Source organism: Tripterygium wilfordii, chromosome 21 (genome assembly GCF_013401445.1).
Source record: "Tripterygium wilfordii isolate XIE 37 chromosome 21, ASM1340144v1, whole genome shotgun sequence".
NCBI classification, from domain to species: domain Eukaryota; kingdom Viridiplantae; phylum Streptophyta; class Magnoliopsida; order Celastrales; family Celastraceae; genus Tripterygium; species Tripterygium wilfordii.
This window is the reverse complement of record NC_052252.1, coordinates 16,067,563-16,090,316: the sequence shown is the minus strand read 5'-3', so window position 1 is coordinate 16,090,316 and position 22,754 is coordinate 16,067,563. Positions and strand designations below refer to the sequence as shown.

Sequence of the window (22,754 nt, the reverse complement as noted above, 5' to 3'; positions counted from 1 at the left end):
CCTTCCACAAACAAAAGAATGCAAGTTGGACACTTTTTCGTTAAGACTAATCAATAATTTAATTATTCTATCATTGAATATTAAGAAGAAATATCTCCAACTGTGAGAACTAATTACATGGGAGAGAAAATGAATGAATGCAACTAAATGGTGTCATTAATAGGAATATTAACTTAATCAGTATTACAATTGTCATGAGAAAGGATAAATGACAAACAAAAACAGTCATATATACCCTATTGATCAAGAGGCAGCCACTCAAGTTCAAGATCTATATCTCCAGATTCTACATTCTGGAGTTTGATTGATACTTCTTGTTTCACCTTTCCGTCGACGATGTTGATGATGCTGTCTTCTTTTAGGGCATTGTCATGTGATTTCAGCCATTTCCCGATTTGCATGTCTCCGAACATTTCTGGGTCCCCGAACGCCATAGCTGATGTTATTAGGGGCTGGATATCGATCTCTGCTTCTCCCATTATGTCATCGGCTGAAAATGTGTCGTGATCAAACACCTTCTGCAAGATGGAATTGACTATTGTCACGATATATGACGTCTACTTATATTACTATTTTGATCACTTGGCGTTAGTAATCCAAGGTAGAAATTTGTTTATGGAAGAATTGCAGATGGAACTGAAAGTGGAGAATTTAAATGTGAAAAACCAAAGGAAAGGGAAACTCACCAACTTTACTGCCCCAAAATCCTGAGGAACAGACAGCATGAGTTCCTCATTCCAGATTGGATTCAAGTTGCTCTTGACGATAGTCGTCTGGACGGTCTAATGACATCAAAAACAGTATTAATACCAACTGAAGAAATTTTAACTGCAACACGAGGCGTTGCTTTAAAAAAAAGTCTAATCCAACTACCAGACATTTCATAAGGTCAACCATTCAACACGGGAAGATGGTACAGGAAGTAACATTATACTCTAAATCTAAATATTACACCACCAGTTATAGTTTAGGTAACCATGTAAAAATTACAATTAAAGAGGATAGCAACTAACCTGCTGCCCGAGATTCAGGACAACATAGGGATCACTCGTCATCATATCTCTGATTGCTAGATTCATCCCTTTAATCACTTTGACCTTCAACAACCCAATGAATTCCACCATGCCTTCCTGCTGTTACAACTTTCAATGTCAAATGGACTGAATTTCCTAAAATTAGGACAATAAAGCCAGGGAAAAACATCTCATGCTGACTGGTGCAAATTGTGCAATTCAAGAAAACTACTAAACATGAACCAGCACCAAACATGCACAATAGCACGATCCCAAGAAAAGTTATGCTTTGTCAGAGAAAATCAAGTCCACTATGAGCATCTGCTCCATGAGAATGCAAATTTGTCTAAATACTCAACAGTCAACGCATTACCGTCACCAAGAACATGCTTCTTCTTTTTTACTTAGGAGTACAAGAATTTTACCGAGTTTGACTTTGATTGCATTGAATGTGGATAGAAACTATCAATTATCTTTCTGGAAAAACTTGATTGGAGAGAAACACTCTTTCCGGATGTTATCCTCAAGCTGGGTTTCAGAAATTCTTGAAGCTCGTACTTGGCCCTAGATGAAAGAAATTAAAATCAGTTCAGTTCCAACACCCTCATACACACATGATCCGAACCGTATTATTAGTAAGGATTCTTCAAATAGACACAAATTTGATTGCAAAGCGAGTACAAAAGAAAACAAATGGTATGACAGTCAATTTTCAGGCACCAACACGGGTAGTTTTGGTAGGGCTTTCTGATCAATCAGCTAAATCCCCAACCTAATACATAAACATAAATTACCCGGGAATTATATAGTATTAATAGCATAGAAAAAGAACATACAAATATATAGAGCCATTTTTTAGGCAATTCTCCATATTGTCTAACCTGATGAATTTTGTACGCTCATCATGACTGGAATCTGGTCCAGGTTTTCTGAATCCTTCTGGTATAAAAGCCTCATATATCGAATTAGCAGAAGAATTTCCTCCAACTTCCATCATGGCATCAACTTCATCATTGGACCATTCATCCAATGTCACAGATAAAACCTAGATATTCCATATTAATGTCATTCATGAAGAAGATGTATTTAATGCACATAGCCAATCATCATCATCATCATCATCATCATCATAGCCAATGATTAAAAAAAATACAAGAAAGAATGAACATTGAACAACATTACACAACTGCAGTCCATTTCAGAGCAGAATAACAAAGTCCTGTAAAAAATCAACAGGAATTTGTTGATGATGCCCTGTACTATAAGTAGACAAAAAGGCCTAAAAGTTACAAGAACACTGAAACTCAATAACGAAAGATGGAATTCAACTTCTTATGTATGCTGTCATCTTTTGACTAATCAAAAGACACCGAAGACAACAATCACTAATGGTAAGAAGGTTAAGGTAAAGAACTCCATTACACAACGTTCCTGCAGTGGAGGAGGGATTGGGGGAGAGAAGATGTACGTGGCCTTACCACCTGATATTGGAGGCTATTTACAATAATAGAACCCATGAACTCTAGATTCCTGTGAAGTTAGTTTACCATTATCCAAGGCTTCCCATTTAAAGCAATGGCTTATAGATGAGAAATTTTGGTATAAGTTCTCAAAATTCAAAGCCAACAGAAAAACTACGCACGAAGAAAAGGCAACAAAGTTCTAAGATTGGTGTAACTACTTAAAGCATTTCAAAAGCAAAGGCTCAAGAAAAAAAATACCCTGAAGCAATCTCGTAAATCAGTGTTTAAAAAGAAATAAATAGACACTTCCATAAAGTTTTCTTCCTTCACATAAGTCCTATGTGAAGTATTTTCGCTAATACAATAAGCAGGGTACCTACATCTTCATAACAGAATTACTATTATCTCGCCAACCAGGCATGATTTCCATCATGAAAAAAGAAAAAAGAAATGAAAATTGAATCTACAACAACTGAGGACATACCTTTGAAATATGTGTACCGAGGCTTCTGTGCACACTGCAACATTTCAAGCATATAAAGACTCCGATATTTGCTGACCTGAAATGCAGTTGTTAATTAATTCTTAATACCTTAGCACCATAAACTGAAGGAAAACAAAATGAATCTTATTGTTCCCTAAATTCCTTCACTAGTTAGAGGATCACAAGTTTGAGGTGCACATTCTTGAAACTCATGCCAACAGATACATATATACCATCATCATTACTGCGGATTGAAATTTGTAATCTCAAATTCAGTTGCTGATGGAATTTGTCAACATTGATTATGCATTTCTTTCTCCTTTTCAATCCTATTTATGTATAGTAAAACATATTTGTTTCCAAGATGGTTATAAACACAGGTTCTACTACTCTACATATTCTATGGCTGCTCAGTACAAAATAACCACCATCCAACAAGATACTATGTTTTTGGATACTTACGCCCATTTAGGATCTGGAGCACCACAATCGGCACACTTCCGATTATCACTTTGAAGCAATAAATCTTTTAACCTTCTTTTACCTACATGAGAAATGAACGAAATGCATTTCAACAAGAAAAATGAGGTTTCAATTGACAAATAGAATCATATGTTTTGGGACAATGCTTAAGTCCCAACATGGAGAAAGAAAAACAGAAGAAAATTCCATGGGGAAAAATTGATTTCATGCTCTTAAAAGCCTCTCATGCAACAAAAGAGTTTATGAGCTAACCTAGCAGGGGCCTTGTCGCGATCTAATTTCTACAGATGGTTCAAGGAAGAGGGAACTTTAAAAAAAATGAGATTAAAGAATTGCTCGTCTATTGTTCTTCAGTACATTAAATAATTTTCTTAAAAAAAATTGATGAAGAGACTTGCGAGTGGCTTCAAACCCACCCAAGCATACAAGAGGATATCAGCTGCTAAAGGTAGTAAGGCAGCAGCCTAGATTCAGCTACTAAGCATGGAAATCCTAGAAAATGAAATTAATCAGATGTACCTACTTTTCCGCTCTTTGAAGCAGTCGTGACAAGATATATTGACAAAAAAATGAATCTTACAGATGAAAATTCTCAAATTCCCAGGTCAATCCTACTCATAATCAACATCAACTCAATGTATTGCCATTTACAACCATACCTGAGGCTGCCCTCCCAAGGTCAAGTGAATGGCTCATTGCTCTTCAAAGAATCCACAATCATTCAATAACCCTATATCAGCAAAATAGTCTGGAGAACCTGAGCCCAAAAGGGGGAGATTCCTGTTCAGCAAAAGTGATGATAAGGACTAACCAAATTAGAACCCAACTTGAATTGTCTGTTGTAGAGTAGAAAGAACGCCATAATAATCTAAAAATCACACAAATTCTGAGTTAATTACGAATATTGAGATAAAATCTATGCAGCCAATTAGCTGGGAAGAGAGAGAGAGTATTTCCGTCAATATTCAGGCAAAAGGGAACACTCCTGGCGGGTCATCGAGGATATAGAATTTCCCGGTAAGGCAATCCAAAAGTGAAGAACAAAGAGATCAAACTAGTATGAGGCACATACTTTCGACTCATCAGAATTCATAGGATTCGCTTAATCAGAACCCAATATCTAGAAGAAGAAAAAAAAAGACAATATTTGCAAATTATCACCTTTCCCAACGTTCTTCAAGCTAAACAAACACAGCGTTAAGGATAATAGCTTGGTCACTAAATATGAACGACAAACCCAATCACAGAAAATTGAAAGGTAACAGCTTTCAATGATTACACGAAAAGGGTAGATTTATACCCGGTCAAAGCCTCAGAAATCGTAGATATAAAGACCATTTAGGCAGTCATTAAAACATACTAAATCAAGGGACGAAGGCATACAGAAAGATCTGGGAAGCTAGATTTGGAATTCAACAATAAATACGTCGAATGACAAACTCCAAATTCTTCAGGTCGATGTCGATGAGAGAGATCAGAGAGAGAATGTTGAAAAGGTCGTGATTTTTACAGGTGAACCTTCTAATATGACCGATGGAAACTATGCGCCTGTTTTCATATTATTAGGCATTTATTATAAATACATGGTCTTCACATTTAATAATTAATATTGTTTTCTTTTAATTAGTGATTTAAAAGATAAATCAAATGGTACTCAAAAAAAAAAAAACAAGAAGATAAATCAAATGGCCTGATAACTCAATTGGACACGTGGCACTAACAAGTACAGAGTCAAACCTTACAATTACACAAAGTCAAAGTCAACAATGTTCAGCCTGAAATGGATGACCCCTCAAAAAATTGGAAGAATAAAAAAAATAATGTTAATATACATCCATGAAATTGTTTTTTTTTATAAAATGAGAAGGGAGATTCAAACCCTTTATCATCATAGTACTACACACAATCCTTTACCTCATAACTAATACTTGAAACTTGATAATGCATAACTATACCATCATCATTCATAAGAGTTATTACATACATCTTATATAACTATTTGAGTAATAGACTAGTGATGAATCTCTCTAGAACCAAATTGTATGGGCTTGGAAGATTATGAGTTTGATTCCCACCACTCTTACGGCCACGTGTTGAGTTTTGATCCAACCTACTATGTCGTCGAGGTTGAGAAACACTTATGTGCACGTGGACCTAACAGCTCGAGTTTATAATCATATTGTATGTTCAAAGGAAAATATTGTATGGTGTCGTTCTCGATTATCAAAAACTATATATATAGCATGAGTATTGGATGAAATGTGGAGGTAAATGGGATAAATGACCGATACTACTGGAGGGATTCTCCTCTGGAAATGAAATAATGCCGAAAAGACTTTTTATACATACATTAATGATCGTATATTAACAGACGATATCTATATGGATTCTCGAAGTCTTACTCATGACGACCTAGTTAAATTAGGAGAACCTATATGCATTATATTTGCATGAATAGGTGATCTAGTTTTGAAAAAGTACATGTTTCCTAGATTTTTTTTCTTATTTAACATCTATACAGTTTTTATTTACCAATCTAGCATCCGGTTCAACATATTTCCTAATATGTCATTCCAAGCCTATGTGATACAGTGTATAAATTCTCTTTTTTTTTCTCTCTCTTTTATTAGTGTATTTCATAGTACGAATTCACTTTTCTCTCTCTTTATCAAAAAGCACATACAGACGGTACAAATTCACTTGTATCTCTCTTTGTCAAAAACAGCACATGCAGAAAAAGCTTTAAAAGCATCTCATCTCATCTCTCTGTCTATATATATATTAAAAGCAGACACATGGAGATACATATTTAAATATTTAAATAAAAACAGATACATTATAAGATACGTGGAGCTTGTGAGATGTTTCAAGCTCAAACCCACATATATAAATATTGTCACTACTACGTAGATTCCATGACGCTAATTCATATTAGGACATGGCCTTCTAGTGTGTCCTACAGTGTGACAAAGACTGCAACGATGGGGTATGTGGGCACCATCCCTAGCATCCATCTCATTGTGAAAGCGAGTGGACTGAGGCCATGCAAGTCACGGAGTGCATAACGTCAAAATAAATACTGTAAAAAGTAAGGCATCATCAATCACTTCCATGCATATGATATGAGCTCTCTCTGCATAAAAGTAAAACTGTAATAATGAGAGAGAGAGACATGAAATGCTTTTAAACCCCTCTTTGCATGCTTTTTGACAAAGAAAGAGAAAAGTGAATTAGTGCAGTGTGAAATACACCACAAGAGAGAATAATTTATACACATTTAGCCATGTAGAATTGGAATGGTATATTAGGAAATATGTTGAATCGGATGCTAGACTGGTAAATAAAAACTGTACGGATGCTAAATAAGAAAAAAAAATTGTTTCCTGATGGAATGGTTTGATTATTGGGAATTTTTTCTTTTATTATACATGTAAATAAATTTGTGCTTTAGGGGACTATTTTGTGCATAGTGGTATTGGTGGGTGAGGATTTTGCACTTAGATGACATCCATCAATGGCAATTGCTTATCAAACCCCATTTGGGAGACAACCAAGGATAATAATGCACCATGCATGTCATCTCATCACCCACCACACTCAAATGGATTGTCATTTGTGGTACCATTCCAATTAGTACTAGGAAGCACGGACACTTCTAAAATGACGAAGTGTCCGTGTCGGACACTTGTCGGACACCGACACGCCTCCGACACGTGTCGGACACGTGTCCTGACCGTGTCCTGATTTTGGTCAACTTTTTAGAGGGAGGACACGGCGGGGACACTCCTAGACACGGTGGGGACACTCCTGGACACTTTTTGGCTCTCCCTCAGCTGGAAAACAAGGACAAATGGGTAAATTTTTTAGGCTCTTTTCCCTTTTGAGGAGTTGCTGTTTTATGTCCCACTCACCATGAGATTCTTACATGTAAAAAGTCAAGTCTGATGTGGTGTGTCTACCTTGAAACCCTTGTTCTTTATTGTTGGTCAATAGGTGTCCTTAACCTAGTTTCCATTCATGAATGCTTGTGCAAGGAAAAAACATGTCATTTATTTTTTACTCTTTTATAATTTGAAAAAAATACCTAGAAATATATTTAATAAAATCAAGCATTATACAATTCAAAAATATTTGTTTATGTTACTTTTTATATGGGATATATATATTTTATATATATCTACGTATGTGTGTCCTTGCCGTGTCCGTGTCCTGCAAAATTTGAAATTCCCGTGTCGGAGTGTCCGTGTCGTGTCGTGTCCGTGCTTCCTAGAATTAGTAGCTTTATTTGATGGCCATATGAATTTAGAATTTGGTGACTCAAAATGGGTTTTAATGGAATGTTCCAGCATGTGCACAAAACATGGGAAAATTCTTAGAAAACAAAAAAAATATTATATACACTTAATTTTTCTTTTACTATATTTTAGAAAATATAAGGATTAATTATACTTTACAGCACCGAAAGATTGAGGTCGTTACAATTTGATCACCGAATTTGCATTTGTTACGAAGTCATCATCTAAAGTAAAAAAATGAGACAAAATGATCACTCTAACTTTCATACAGATCGGTCAGGGAACCTATTGACGTGGCACTTAATCAACGTATATTGGTCAAAATATTAACTCATTGCTTATTTGTCTTCCATGTCAGCACATGCTAATGTGGCTTCTAGGGTAACATCAATTGGCGCCTAATCAAAAAATATCTCACCTAAATCACAAACCCATCCATCTTCGAGAAGAAACAAACCACAAATCCAAAATTTTTTCTCTTGAACCACACTTGAAGACAAAGAAATGGGGAATTAAGGCTTCACCAAGATCGTGTTGATTTCTTTCTCTGAACTATGTTTCTGGTGAGGTAAGTGCTGGTTCTTTCTCTAGGCTAACTGATCTCTGCAGCCCACTTTCCTCAATGTCTTTGCCTCACACCCATAAATAGTTTCCCAGGCGATGATGTTGTTGCCGTTGTTTGATTATGCATCCTTCGTGTCCGGTGTACTTCATGGGCTTTTAGTTCTAAAACAAGGATGTCGGCCCGAGGCACAAAATCAGAGCTTATACCTTGATCCTTTCTTTCTATCACTCATCACTTGTGTTAATTGTGCCTAAGATTGAATGCCACCCAATACCTCTCTGCCAAACAGGCAATACTATGTGTTTGCTTATTATCACAAGCAGATTCAAAATTCGAAAATTCAACAAGGAAGCCCGCAACTTTTATTGCTTCTCTCCCTCTAAGTGGATCTTGAAGTCGGAGCTTTGCCTTTTTGTTCAAAGCAACACAACTCGATCAGCGCCACTTCAAAATTTTAAAACTCAATGTTACTATTTTTTTTATATGATTGAGAACGATATGATATAAGTTTGCCCGTTAAATATTCAATATAAATATATTACTTTCGGTGAAAATCGAATTTAAGACTTTTCGAATTCATATGATTTGACCCAAGATAGTTTCTGGGTTATCATCCAAATAGTTGAATTAATCTAGTTTTTTTAAACAGGGTTCGGAGAGGGGTAGGATTAGAACCCACGATTTAATAGGTGGGTGATTGTGATTGTCGTTCAATCAACAGAACATTTGCAAATAGTTCAATTAGTCTTAGCGTAGTAAACAAAGAAGGCTAATCTTCTAGTTCTAACTCTCTCCACACAAATCATTTCTTCAATATTTATCACCATTTTGGGCTGGTTTTCGACCTTTTTGTGAATATATCAAATGGATATTGATGGGCTTTTACTCTTTCAAGAAAAACAAAAGAACAAGGGTTTTAGCTTTTAGGAGTCAGACAAGTAAAACGCACCGGATCGAAGCAAAGCAAAGCAAAGGAAACCAATAAATGAACAGTGTTTCTCGCTGACAATAAATAGTACATGTAGATTTCCCGGAAACTTTGATGCAAAGAGGTTCTGGAGGAGCTCTGCATCCAGAAGAACAGATCAAGATTGCGTATTTTGTAAAAAAAGGTGAATGCTTTCCAGCTTTCATTCCACTTTTTTAATGAAATGAGTTTACTTGTCTAGGTTTGTCATCGATGCTATGAAAAAAACACAGACATTAGCTTTTATTCATCATTTCCCGGCTTGCTTGGGTGGGAGGGAGTTTGGATGGAAGAGCGAGTATAATGGATAAATGTTACTCGCAAATTCTTCCTCTTGATTTTGTGGAGCAAAGTTTGGATGAGCCAAAATTTGAACTTAAAAAAATTTAGGGAGATGAGGAATGGGGATTAGGGTTAGGCAGAATTCCATTTAACTCCAAACAAATTTGTGATCAAATGCCGATTAAGTATAATTATATCCCACATATTATATGAATGTGCATTTGGTTGTTACTCTTTTTTGTGTATAGACTCTTTGACGGTTTTTGAGAACTGTACTAATGAAGTTTATTGCTGCTTTCACCTCTGGTTATGCTATTTGGGGGCTATATTTTATTTATATCCCCAAGTATCAATCATGGTATCTTTCAATTGGCAGGATTTGGAAATGCTTAGAGGTGGATCAACAACTAATGGCATCTCGTTGGTGGCATTCATAAGGGAGGAGCATTAGAAAACTACATACATATGTAGATATGTTATATGTGTATTTGTAGGTATGTATTTATGCAAATCCAGTCATCTTGCCTATTAACCCAGTAGGCATCAGGTGAGATATATCAGTTGTCTGTTTCGCTATCCTTCTGCAAGCTCAATATGAAACTTAAAATTTTTCCAGTATAGCACAACAAAACTTAAAATTTCTCATAAGGGTGGGATAATTGGATTTCCATATTTTGCTCATCAAAGAAAAATTCTGATTCTCTCTCTGCTTTAAATTCAAAGAACGCACTTGCTCTCTTTGTGAATTGTTGGTTAATTAATAAAAGGGAGGTCAGTGATTTGAAAGGATTGTGATATTTATTATTTGTGAGTTTGAATTAATGGGTTTCGTATTTACCTGCTATAATGGGTTTCGTATTTACCTGTCATAATGGGTTTTGTATTTACCTGCTATAATGGAAAATACATGTTGAGCCTCGTAGTTTACTTCCTCGTATATCATCCTCTGTTTCGTATTTGATGGTGTGGTTTTTTCTTATTTTAATTTCAAAGCTCTCATCTTTCTGTGGTTAAAATGGCACATTTTGCTACTTTGAAAGATGGTTTATCTGATCCTGAACAACAGGGTATCTCAATGTAGTTTAAATTCCAGATTCTTGAGTGTCTTTCAGGTTGCCGGTTTTCTGGTTGTCATCTTTGGATGTTTGGACATTGATTTAAGAGGAAGCTAATACCTGATTTTAGTGATTCTTTTTGATTGCGATAATTTAGCGTTTTGTGATAGTTAATTCTGTCAACTTGCATGATTGTATGGTGTAATTGGCTTGCATAAATAGGTTGTTTCTATTGGCATTAATTTATTAGTTTCTTATGAGTTTGGATTTTGGAACCTTTGGTTCTCCTTCCATTATATCGTTCATCAACCATATATCACCATTTTCATTTGATAAGCTTCTCAAACATAGAATTTCAACAAATCCATATCCAAACAGGATCTGGATGAAACCCTATTCATTCTCTTCCCCAATTTTTTTATTTGATTTTATTTCCCTTCCATATACATTCTTTAAGAATTGCAAATGAAATAGCAATAATTTGTAACTAGTGCCCGATCTTTGCATTCTAATCATCCTGCACTATCTTCTCAGCCACTTAGATCTTGATGCATTGGAGTTTGCATACTGGGCTGAGTAATGAGTGTGATATTTCCTACTGAGGTCTAACAAAATTTGGGGAGCTTCTAGGTCACTCGTTGAACTTGGACTCATTGATATTCTCATAATAAAATCCAATTTACATGTTCCCACGCAAATTCTTTTTCATTCAGAAAGTTTTCTCATTTGGACCATTAGCTCTGCTCAAATTGGCCATTAGATATTCAAATACCAGGGCCCAAAGTAAGAAAAGTAAAAAGATCCATGCAGTTATAAATTTATAAAGTGGAGAGCTTGGGACGGCATGGAATTTACCAATTTGGTGATTTTTGTATTTGCGACACTTTGGTCTTCCAAATTGTGTTTAACTGATTCGGTATGGTGGGTGGTCCTTGGCTTGAGCACACATATCAGCTTACTTCTTTCTGTGCACTCTATACCTAATTACCTGATGCATGCCTATTTCTTTTTAATTGTCCAAATTTTGTTGAAGTGACATTTTCATTATTGTTTAGATCTTCTTTGTTCAGATTGTTGACCATTCTCTTATGACATTGTAGATAACACAATATTTGATGCACGCCAATATGAATTCTTTGGGAAAGATGTAGTGGAGCATGATTTGGGGGAGTTGGATCATAACATGGATGCTCCTCCCAAGGCAATGGAAGATCAGAGCCTTCTGTCGTCTGAAGTTGGCAAGGTGATGGTAGAGAAGATATATTGCTTCATATTATTCTTAAGAGCTATATCTCAATCTTTTACTTGATTTAATTAGCTTCATTGCTACGGTAATGATTTGAGGGCTCCGTTCTACTGTCATTTATCTCAGCTGGAAAAGCTTCCACATTTGATTAATGGGTTAACTGTTTTCATTCTAAAAGCCTAATATTGGTTAGATGGATAAGCGTTCACATTTTATACATGTGGATGATAAGTTAACTATTTTCGTGCAGTGTATCAATATTAGTTGAATGGATGAAAATGGAAAACATGAATAAATGCTACATTTAAGCCTATCTTTTTATGCATATATTATATCTGTAGATTCTTACATAGCATGCACTGTAGAATCTAATTTTATGCCTTTCATAGTGATTTTTTTAGTGGATCTGAAATATAGTTTATACCTAATGTAAACTTTTGTCGTGTCTCACAGTTGAAAAGGATTAGCCACCCAAGGAGCTCAAATTGTACTGACGACATGGTTTTTCCTCCTATGAAGCGTATGTAAAAAGCCAGCGTTCTTTTACTTATGATGCTTTAGCTATAAAGTAATCTTTGCAAAAATTGATCACTAGTCGTATAATTAATTTAGGACCTGAATTAAGTTTAGTATATACATTTTTACTCACACACCTATGTATGCTGTTATTCTTGTGATTCTGCTTGAGTTACTCTTTTGGCATTTTATAAATGTCAGTGTTATTCTGGCGTCATCAGGGCATTCATGGTGTTTCCTGCTTATTAAGTGATTACTTAATCTATCATTGTCAGTTTCTTATCGATATGGAATAATACATAGGTCTATAAAATTTTATTCAGGTTATATTGTTATTCTAACCGGATTTGTTCTAGATGGTCTACTAGTGTCCGACAAGTTCCCAAACTATAGGTGGGAATATGTAACTTACTGTATAGGCAATAGCCAGTTAGTTGCTCTGGTTTATTGTTAAACCAATGTAAAACAAAGGCTGCCATTTAGAAACTGCATTTTGCATTGACTCCCCAACTTCTCAATTTCTTTTCTTTAATTAGGTCACCATATGCTTATTATTGCGTCATATGTTTTTCTTGTTTCTTTTAAAGCCTACAGATGAAAAATTTTGTGCACCATCTCTGACTCTGAATCTCTCTATGAATTCTTCTATTTTGGTGTTTAGTGCCGTCCATGCGTCACCCTGTGGTGCAACAAGTATATTACTATAGAAGATCGAGTGGATTTATCAAAAGTTTCAACAATGAAAGGGGCTATGGCTTCATAAAACCATATAATGGCGGCAATGATATATTTGTGCACTACTCTTCTGTCAAATCTGATGGGTGCATTCAAATGTGGGCTGGAATGCAAGTTGAATATGAAGTTGTTGGCCGTGAGAGCAAACTGCAGGCTATCAATGTCACTGGTCCCGGTGGCATTTTGCTTAAAGGAAGGAAACGAGTCGGTCATGGTGAGGGGAGCTGCAGCAGCAACTCTGCAAACTACATTAATGTCGGACCTTGCTTCAAGTGTGGCCGGTTGGGTCATTTGGCAAAGAATTGCTATCCAGCACAGGAATCTGTCATCTTTGTGCCTGGCTCTAAAGCACTGGAAACACATCCAGAGAAAGTGAATTCTGGAAGTGACAATGAAAGAGCCCTGGAAACTGCGGATCGGCTTCCAAATGCTTGGTGTTGCGTCTGTCTAAAGGTCGGTCACCTGCCAAACAACTGCACTAGCTGGATACATGGTAAGTGATTTGCGTCAGCCACCGATCATAGAACAGCCGTCTAGCCTCTCCTTACAGTTGCAGCCGAAGAATTTGTGTTTTTCAAATTTGCTTTTTAATTATGCTTACAAGTAAGAAGACTGCCCTTTTACTTGTAATGAATTAATATGCTTTTCCTTCAAAGACTTGAAAAAGTTGTGTTTCCCATGTCTACAGTCTACACTTGTAAGTATTGTTTTTAGAGACAAGGAAGCCTAGGGGTGTACACCGGGCTTTGAAACCCGGCCCGACCTGGTGCTCAACGAGCAGGCTTGAAATTATTTTTTATCAGTTCGGGTCAGACCCAGCTCGATAAATACATAACAGGATCAGGTACAGGGTATGAATTTTTTGATTTTTGGGACCGGATGGATCGATAATAACTCGGTACCCGGCCCATATACATCCCTACCCATGATTGATGTCCAAGAGCTTGGGTGTGATACAACTCAAATCAAAATTATATTTGGGTCAACAGACATTGTAGTAGTAAAGACATAGAAGCCCATAATCATGCCTCCAATGGTAACAAAAAACCAAAGATGAAACATAAATGATAGGGATCATCCCAATAATCAATCATGTCTCTTGATTGATGTGCAGCAGGTTTTGTAGATCCTTACACTTACATCAATTAATGGTCAAGATTGATTATTGGAATGACTTGGATCTCATTCACTGGGATCGCTAACAATTTTGAAGATGAAAAAGCATGACATTGGTCTAAAGAACTTTAAATGCACTTAAAGGTGTGGAGCTTTTAGGATCTCTAATGATCCCTCAATTTTAGGGCAGAAAGATTTAAGTTATTCTCATTGGAAGTAAAGTAATGGAGACCCACATGAACACACACACCCCCAACACCATACTCATCCAATCCAACCTTATTAATTCTACTACATTGGAAGCAAACAAGATTATTGTTTTCATGTTTTCAAGGTGATCATATGGATCATCATTATCAAATTCTGCTAATTCAGGACAAGATTCTTCGTGGTTTTGGAATATCTAGGTAAGAAGCTTCCTTATCATTTTTTAATCGTGAACGTTATTATACAAATATACTCTTTAAACATTCGATATGAACTTAAATTCGGACCATCGAACCCATCGCATAGAAATTTTTTCACCTGATGATATGATAAGATAAGTAGGGCCGAAATCCGGCTTGTGACCACAAAGAGTATTCCTCATCGTCCTTATAATATGCTATAACCCTACAAATTTTGTTTATTCACAAATTAATTCAAATAAAATTCTTAGACATGTTAACCACTTTAAATTATTATTGCGTAACCGGTTAGTGATGTATTAGGGCATGCCAGCTCAACAATGGGCAACATTTTTTTTGTATATATATATACAGATAATTTTATTGCATTAATACGACAGAGAATTCCCTTAGATCAAGATTAGTTAATTAATTAATATTCATATGGAGGACCACTATATATAATTTTGACCAGGTTATATTGTATATACAAAATACAGGTGGCCAAACAATCTGAACCGTCCAAGTAGACGACAATCGACGGCTATGATTCATGTGACCGGTGAGGATGCCGGTATACAGATGACGTCAAGCCGTGTAACATGCTAAGGCAAGTATCTCGCGTGCAGATCAACAGCATTGTCACAGGCAGGACAAATTGGCAATATATTAATACACCTAATTATTTTTTTATTAATCTAATCAATTAGACACGTACTTGGCATAATCTAACTAACCGAGTTCTATATAAGTAGAGTAATTGCTCGTTTTCTAAGTCTAAAAACCAATGGCGATAGCTCAAGAATAACAAATTTATGTGGGTCTGTGACGATAACATATGTGTTCGGGCATCAATTTTCAACATTAACTAAATACCTAGCTTAAGCATCATGATTAATTAATTAAAATAAGCATTAATATGGATATTTAAATATTAGGCCTGCTTCTTCTTCTTCTTCACATGGTTTGGTGAAGACGGGGGGTGGGGTTATTGTGTATAGTAATGGTCAGAGAATCCCAGTCTAATTATTTTGTTGTTATTTTGGAGGAGTACTTTGTGTATGTGATTGGCTCGTCATGCAGGAACGTGGGGCTCAGTGTTTGTCACAACCATACCAATTATTCAATATATTTAATATACAAAACTAAGATTTTATGTATTTAAATATTTAATTATTGGATGGACCACCAAATTAAGAATCTCAGTTTTGTCATTCTTTTAAGTGGACTTATAACAAGATTGTCAAAACATATATACATATATATATATATATGTATGTATGTATATATGTGTGTGTGCGTGTACATGTTAGGCTACAAGAGCTAGAAAATATTCATTAACCCTAGCTAGTTTAATTTCTTGAATTAATATTGTTACATTCATGTGGAGAATTTATTACACTGCAGTAGGCTTTTATGTATGTGTGTCCAAATTCCATGTGCACACGATGTCCATGAAAACCAAGATTAATGTGTATTGTGTAAGAATACAACAAATTAATATACACTGAAATTAATATAATATATGAAATAGTATATGCATTTGTTGTTGGCAACAATGGTCATTCTTTTCTTTTCTTTTTTTTTAAAAATTATTTTGATAAAGAAACTCATTATTGTTCCAAACGAGTTAAAAAAAATCCGCAGCAATAACATAATTGATACAAGAAAGAAAATCTTTCAATCAAATACGATCCACCTTTGAAATTCTAAGAAGAATGTGAGCAACTTACAACAATGGTCTTTTTTGAAAGAGTCAAAATTTGAAGTGTTTGAGGTGATATTTATGGTCATAGAGAGAGAGAGTGACCCCAAGATTTGTGAGAAATGTCTCATCAGAGAATAAGAGATCAGAGGGTCGGTGATTCCACAATTCCATCAAGATGATCAAAATTGCTCTTTTGAAAAATTCAACCTAACAAATACTAGTCAAAACGACATCGTTTCATGCCCACTTTTACATCCTAATAAAGTATATATTATTGATAAATATATACCTAACAAATACTACTAGTCAAAATGACATCGTTTCATGCCCACTTTTACGTCCTATTTTTTTTTCACATCCTAATAAAGTATATATTATTGATAATATATATATGATAAAAGGAAGGCATGTTAAAATTCTCGTTAATTAGGGTTCTAATTAGTAAGTATTCAATTATTTCAAGAGAAACCTACCATCACAAATCCTTCACAGTAGCTGTCTAATCAAGATATGACTTTGATCTAACTTTGGACCATCTTTCTTATTGTGATGAAAACAAAAGGAAGGCATGTTATTTGACCTTTTTTTAAAATATGTTATCTCCTTTAATTAATCCTCCAAACTTTACAAAAGGACAAACCAATTATAGGGATTACATTAATTAATAATATTCTTGATTAGTTTAAGACCCCTTAAAACTAATCTTTGTCCTTTATCCTGCCGACAAAAATGTATTAATCATCTATTTCTAAAAACTTAATTATAATTACAATAATTTGAATTAATTTCTTCGTATACTATATAAACATATTAGCATTCTTTATTTCAATTTTATTCCACACACAAGATAAAAATTGAGATCCACAATATCAGGCCACTTGTAAATAGTAATAATAATAAGGCCATGACCTAGTCAACCCATGTTGATTTTGAACCAATTTTAATTAGTAGAGATGGAAATCTCTTTTTCCCTTCGCATGAACGAGTATGTGTTTGTTCACAAAAACAACTTTGAGCATATTAAACATATTGTTGTGTTAAAAAGGTTAAATCTTTCAAAGCATGAGGAATAAGAAGATCATCAATTGATGTTATACACTATATATATATATATATATATATATATGACCACCATTTTTTTTTCTTTAAGCGCCTTATGAACGTATTCAAGAGGTATTTACAATATCATTTTGAATTTCACAAGTTAGCAGTGAAATTAAAAGCGATGTAAAAAAGATAAACAATTTTCATGTATATAAGACTTTTGTAGTGGACAGGGTTAGAGACATGCAAAATATACGTAGATTTTATTGTCACATAATATGTAAAGAGACTATTTTAAGAATTAAACATATTATCTATAAATTGCACCCCTTCAACTTTATCATTGAATTACGTATTCTCATGTATTAATACTGAAGTGAGAAGGGAAAAGAAAAGAAAAAGTGCATAAATCACATCGAGAGGTGATTGATTTATGTTCAAAACGTGGTCGGAGTATACATGTTTAAGATTCAAAGTTTCAAAGCTTTCCACACCGGCAAATGCGGCTACTTGCCTCCTCTTTCACTTTCCCATTACAACAACAATACAATGAAAACGTTAATATTAATTAATTAATAACAAATTAGATAAAGATTACCATGAAATTGACAACTTTTTAATAGTACATATGATAAGATGATAAATCACCCAATTCTGCCTAAATTTCTTTATTATTATTATTTTAAACAAATTTTGACAACTTGTTTGCGTATACAGCCACCCTGTTTTGTATGAAAAGTCAGCGACTCTCTCTCTATCTCTCTCTTTCACACACACAACACATACACTTTCTCTCTCTTCACAAAACCATCCTTTCTCGCCCTTTTCTTGCCATATCCTCAAAGACCACCACTTTCAACCCATCAAAACCCTCTTAATTCCTTCTCTGTCTCCCTCTATCTTGAACATACCCACCAAAGAATTTTAAGAATTGCATGTGTTTTAGAGTGCAAAAAGCCACAAATTACTGAACTTGAGTCCTAATCAATGGCTCTCTTTGGTCCCCTCTTGCTGTTTTTTTGGGCTAACTAACTCTATATCTCCAGCGTCTTTTGGTCTAGAAATGGAGAACTATCAAGGAGACTTGACCGATATCCTCCGCGCAAGCGGCGGTATTGGTGGAAAATCAGTATCTGAAACAGCTGCAGCAGTTCCCTCTGTGTCCAACTGGGAATTCTCTCCATCTGAATATTCCATCATGGATCAGACGGTAGCAAGTACTACTACTCCCTTTGGCGATCCCTTCTCTAACATGCAAGATCCACTTCTTCTTCACCACCTCAACAACAATATCCCTGGTTCATGCTTTTTTATCAGCAGCCCCAACTCATCTCTTGATAATACTAGTACTAGTAATACTGTTGTTGTTGCTGATCATCATCATCAAAAAGGTTTTGATCATGAGGAGATGATGAAGAGTCCTTGCAACATATTTTCTCGGATTCAGATCTCACAAACTACTAGTCCTCCTGCTAAACTACCTGTCTCGCCGTCCGATCTTTCTCCGGTTGTGGTCTCGAATGGCATGATTAATGCTAACATCTCAAAGGATTGCTTAATTGAGAACACGGTCACACCTGTGCAGATCTCATCTCCAAGGAATCTGGGTATCAAGAGAAGGTAATTAAATTAAACAACAGTACTATTATTATATGTTAGATAATTTATTGATTGGTAATTTGAAGTAATAGAATTCAATAACTTAATGTTTAATTTGGTGTGTTAAGTTCTTCATTAATTACTAACACAAAGATAAGTTTGATGATGATATTGGGATATATATATATATATATATATGAAGGTGATATATTACAATTAGGGTTTGGTATAAACTGTGTTTAGATTTATTATATTCTTTGTTATGGGTGTTATCAATCTTTTCAGGTGAATTGTGGTGTTGTCAAAATGATATTCAGAGACTTATCTGAAATTCTACTTTCCACAAACAACCCACCTGAAAAGATTACCATGTGTGTTGATTGGTGTTGTGTATGTACCTTTGGGGCGCGCGCGCACACACACACATACACACACATCACTTTCATCTTTCTCAGGAAAGTAATATATGCCAAACCAATATGATTATGCTCAAAATGGAAACTGATATTGAAAACATTCTTGCACCATCATAATCTCAAGCATTTGGTGATTGTATTGATTTAGGAAAAGCCAAGCGAAGAAGGTGGTTTGTATTCCAGCACCAGCAGCTCCAAATGGCAGACAAAGTGGAGAAGTAGTTCCTTCTGATCTTTGGGCATGGAGAAAATATGGACAGAAACCCATTAAGGGCTCTCCTTATCCAAGGTAATTAATCATTATAATTACTTTTCCCCAAAAACATTAATTATAATTACCCAATTACAAATGTTTCTTGTTCTTGTCATTCTTTCACAGTAGTTGGATATGATGCTCTTCCTTAAGACTGATTGATCATATATATATAGAACTATAGAAGTAAATATTTTCACATGGTATGTACAGAAGGATGTATTGCGGAGTCTTCAAGTTAATAACATTTCAGTTATGATAGAGATCCCAATAGTTGGTATCCCAATTATCTTAGTTGTTGAGTTGTACGCACAAAATTTATGTTCATCATATGGTACATGTAAAGCTCACGAATTCACTTGAATCTTGTGCGTCAAAATCAGTAACTGGGATAACTGGGATGTTAACTGTTGAGATCTTTTTCGTTTTCACTACCTTTTACACTGATTTGGCATTGTATCTGAATGATTTTACAGGGGGTACTATAGATGCAGCAGCTCAAAGGGTTGTTCAGCAAGAAAACAAGTCGAGCGGAGTCGAACCAATCCCAACATGTTGGTAATCACTTACACTTCTGAGCACAACCATCCATGGCCAACACAAAGAAATGCACTTGCAGGGTCAACAAGGTCTCAACCACCAAAAACCAACACTACTACTTCTACTACTAATTCTTCAAAGACTAGTAGTAGTACTAGTACTTCTCATCAAGCCCAAGCAAAAGAAGAGCAGAAAGAAAGCAGCAGCAATGACAATTCAGCTTCTTTGTCACCAATCATGCCTTCCTCCACCTCAAATTCTGTCAAAGAAGAGAACATTGAAGAGTTTGATCATAAGAACTTGGAAAATATAGATGATGTTGATGATCAATTCAGCGATGGGTTTCAAAACTTCTTTGCTGAATTGGGAGAATTAGAGGCTGACCCACTAAGTCTCTTGTTCACTACACAAGGAAAGGAAAGCAAGGGCATGGATCCATTCACTCTCTTTGATTGGTCATCAGGAGACAATAATACACAATTTGACAACAAATAGAGTACTCATGCATCCCTCTTAATTTTAAGTTAATTAGTTTGAAAATCATATCATATGTTAATGTACCCTTTTCTATAACTTTTGCTATGTATTTGTTATATTTACCAGAAAGAGAGAGAGAGAGTGAAAGAAAAAAAAGAGCTAGAGACACTACTACAGGCGGTGGTTGATTGGGAGCAGAAGCAATGAGTCCCACATTCCTTTTGGGAATATTGGGCGGATGGGACAGAAAGCTGAGGAACAGAAGGTTTCAATAGTGAAAACAAGTACATTACCTATCATCCATGACTAGAAAGCAGCTCTGTGTAGCATTGCATTACAGAGAGAGAGTGTGGCCATGGGACTTGATTTATTGATGAAGATGGGACTTGCCCTATACTACTCATCTTTTCCAAGTGGGATAAATTATTATCCAACCCAGCCCATACCTTTTCAGCTATGTTAATCACAAACCCATTTGCCCTTTTCATTAGAAATGATAGGATTATTCACACAAAGATAAAAAATATTTGGCAAAAACAAGTCTTTATGGGTTTATACTTTGCGTTCCTCAGCTTTCTGTTTCTTTGATTGTATCCATCTAATTTGTATTAATTTGTTAAGTAAAGTAGTAGAGGGTGCATGTATGGTTGTGTACTTGTGTATGTTAGAATATTACAAATTTTCTATCTTGTTTTTATCAATTATTAATTTATTATCATGTTGTGTACTACTACTACCAGCCATATGAGAGGTTGGCATTCAATTATTGTCCATATGAAATGACTGAACCTCCACTATGCATGGTTTGATATATTGATATGATATATGTATATACTGTACGTAAACATATGTATGTATGTCTGTATGTATCTTCCACCTTTTCATTTTTACCTTCCTTGGTATCACTATTGATCTTGCTGGACAGCCCTCTTGATGACTTGTATGTGTAGAAATTATAGTGAGTCATCTGTATGTTTGGTAGTATATATTATATTGACAAAAACAATTACCCTTACATAATTTCTGGCTAGCTATTTCAAGTGTGATCAAACTCTCCAAATCTGGTGGCTGTGTTCAGTGTTCATTTTGGCATTGGGAGCTTTGTTTTCTGTTTCAGTTTTACTTCATTTGGTGTATGGTTTAAGGATACTACATCGCTTCTATTTGTATCAAAAGGGGATTATTAATTACTTCATTTATACAATTATACTCATGAAACTTCAAATTATCAAATTTTGATAACCGATGATGATACACGTTTCCCACTTGATGAAATGGTAAATTGGGCTAAGACTAAGTGCGTGACCATAAGAATATTGCTCCCGTGTTTCTCACTTGACAATATGATAAGTTGGGCAAAGGTTTTGGCGCATGACCATAAAGGTATTTTTTTAGTGGAAATCGAACTCATAACTTCTAAATTCGTACAATTTGACGTAAGAGAAATTCACCATTACACTATCACCCAAGTCATTACTCAAATAGTGATCACTAATTGCTAATATCATCTTTGCACATAATCCAATCGATGAGTAGTAAATCGCCACTAGACCCACCAAGTTCCTCTTTTTGTCTTCACAATTTTCCAGTGTGCGTTTAGACTTTAGATTCAAAATTTCAACATATGAATAATTAGAACAAGTAAATTAACCATGAAGTGGGTTGTCTTATTTCTCAACACATGCATGTTATATTGTTATAATATGGTCTTTTTTAACATTGGAAACCTTATGCCTACTTTTTTACAAGGGAAGCAATCTTTGTGGTGCAATTTATTGCAAAAATAGTGACCCTAAGTTTTGTCAAATCCATCAACTGAAGTCACTTCAGAGGGATAAGAACAGTTTAAAGTTCAAGTGACCTTTTCTGTTTCTTTTTTTCCCCCTCTCAATTTTGATTGAAAGAGATACATACATACATACACATACATACATACATATATATATAAATTGAAGGGACTAGTTGGATGTGCAATTGGGTTTTATGGGAGTGACTGTTGTCATGATTTTGAAAAGAAATAAGTGGGGGTGGTTAATTGATGACATGTAATATGCTTTTTTTGAGACCCTATATGGTGATAATTGCCAAACTTCTTATCACAGGTCCTATGA

At 35.2% G+C, this 22,754-nt stretch overlaps 3 protein-coding genes across 11 annotated transcripts; 2 read left to right on the top strand and 1 right to left on the bottom strand.

Moving 5' to 3' along the window:
• Window positions 1–130: 130 nt before the first annotated feature.
• Window positions 131–4,985, bottom strand: LOC119989497 (ADP-ribosylation factor GTPase-activating protein AGD12-like). 7 transcript variants are annotated; one of them, XM_038835074.1, is made up of 9 exons: window positions 4,827–4,981; window positions 4,103–4,223; window positions 3,423–3,504; window positions 2,961–3,036; window positions 1,895–2,058; window positions 1,439–1,577; window positions 1,014–1,133; window positions 687–782; window positions 131–518 (listed from the first exon to the last, which is right to left on the bottom strand). In XM_038835074.1, the coding sequence occupies exons 2-9, from the start codon at window positions 4,137–4,139 to the stop codon at window positions 237–239; spliced, it is 996 nt and encodes a 331-aa protein (XP_038691002.1). In that variant the 5' UTR covers window positions 4,140–4,223; window positions 4,827–4,981; the 3' UTR covers window positions 131–236. The 7 variants fall into 7 exon arrangements, with proteins under 7 accessions (XP_038691002.1, XP_038690996.1, XP_038690997.1 ...); XM_038835068.1 differs by having other exon boundaries at window positions 237–518; window positions 4,744–4,985; XM_038835069.1 differs by having other exon boundaries at window positions 237–518; window positions 4,103–4,200; window positions 4,744–4,985.
• Window positions 4,986–8,277: 3,292 nt separating this feature from the next.
• On the top strand, window positions 8,278–13,906 carry LOC119988419 (cold shock domain-containing protein 3-like). Of its 3 annotated transcripts, none has more exons than XM_038833452.1 (5): window positions 8,278–8,306; window positions 9,929–10,046; window positions 11,708–11,850; window positions 12,307–12,373; window positions 13,031–13,906. In XM_038833452.1, exons 3-5 carry the CDS (start codon window positions 11,791–11,793, stop codon window positions 13,603–13,605), a joined length of 702 nt encoding a protein of 233 aa, XP_038689380.1. In that variant the 5' UTR covers window positions 8,278–8,306; window positions 9,929–10,046; window positions 11,708–11,790; the 3' UTR covers window positions 13,606–13,906. The 3 variants fall into 3 exon arrangements, with proteins under 3 accessions (XP_038689380.1, XP_038689377.1, XP_038689379.1); XM_038833451.1 differs by lacking the exon at window positions 8,278–8,306 and adding an exon at window positions 9,291–9,415; XM_038833449.1 differs by lacking the exons at window positions 8,278–8,306; window positions 9,929–10,046 and adding an exon at window positions 9,288–9,415.
• A 4,230-nt stretch (window positions 13,907–18,136) lies between these two features.
• On the top strand, window positions 18,137–21,358 carry LOC119988331 (probable WRKY transcription factor 35). Its single transcript, XM_038833328.1, has 4 exons — window positions 18,137–18,978; window positions 19,522–19,662; window positions 20,103–20,662; window positions 20,770–21,358. Exons 1-3 carry the CDS (start codon window positions 18,422–18,424, stop codon window positions 20,659–20,661), a joined length of 1,257 nt encoding a protein of 418 aa, XP_038689256.1. The 5' UTR covers window positions 18,137–18,421; the 3' UTR covers window position 20,662; window positions 20,770–21,358.
• The last annotated feature ends 1,396 nt before the right edge of the window (window positions 21,359–22,754 follow it).

Excerpts from the sequence above, each read along its gene's own strand:
- LOC119989497 (XM_038835068.1), bottom strand. The coding sequence starts at position 4,139 with ATGAGCCATTCACTTGACCTTGGGAGGGCAGCCTCAG. Across the intron at positions 1,578-1,894 it reads GAGCGTACAAAATTCATCAG|GGCCAAGTACGAGCTTCAAG; the intron begins GTTAGACAATAT and ends TCTTTCATCTAG. Across the intron at positions 519-686 it reads ATTTTGGGGCAGTAAAGTTG|AAGGTGTTTGATCACGACAC; the intron begins GTGAGTTTCCCT and ends TCCATCTTGCAG.
- LOC119988419 (XM_038833449.1), top strand. The coding sequence starts at position 9,346 with ATGCAAAGAGGTTCTGGAGGAGCTCTGCATCCAGAAGAACAGATCAAG. Across the intron at positions 9,416-11,707 it reads TGCGTATTTTGTAAAAAAAG|ATAACACAATATTTGATGCA; the intron begins GTGAATGCTTTC and ends ATGACATTGTAG. Across the intron at positions 12,374-13,030 it reads GGTTTTTCCTCCTATGAAGC|TGCCGTCCATGCGTCACCCT; the intron begins GTATGTAAAAAG and ends TTTGGTGTTTAG.
- LOC119988331 (XM_038833328.1), top strand. The coding sequence starts at position 18,422 with ATGGAGAACTATCAAGGAGACTTGACCGATATCCTCCGCGCAAGCGGC. Across the intron at positions 18,979-19,521 it reads AATCTGGGTATCAAGAGAAG|GAAAAGCCAAGCGAAGAAGG; the intron begins GTAATTAAATTA and ends GTATTGATTTAG. Across the intron at positions 19,663-20,102 it reads AAGGGCTCTCCTTATCCAAG|GGGGTACTATAGATGCAGCA; the intron begins GTAATTAATCAT and ends ATGATTTTACAG.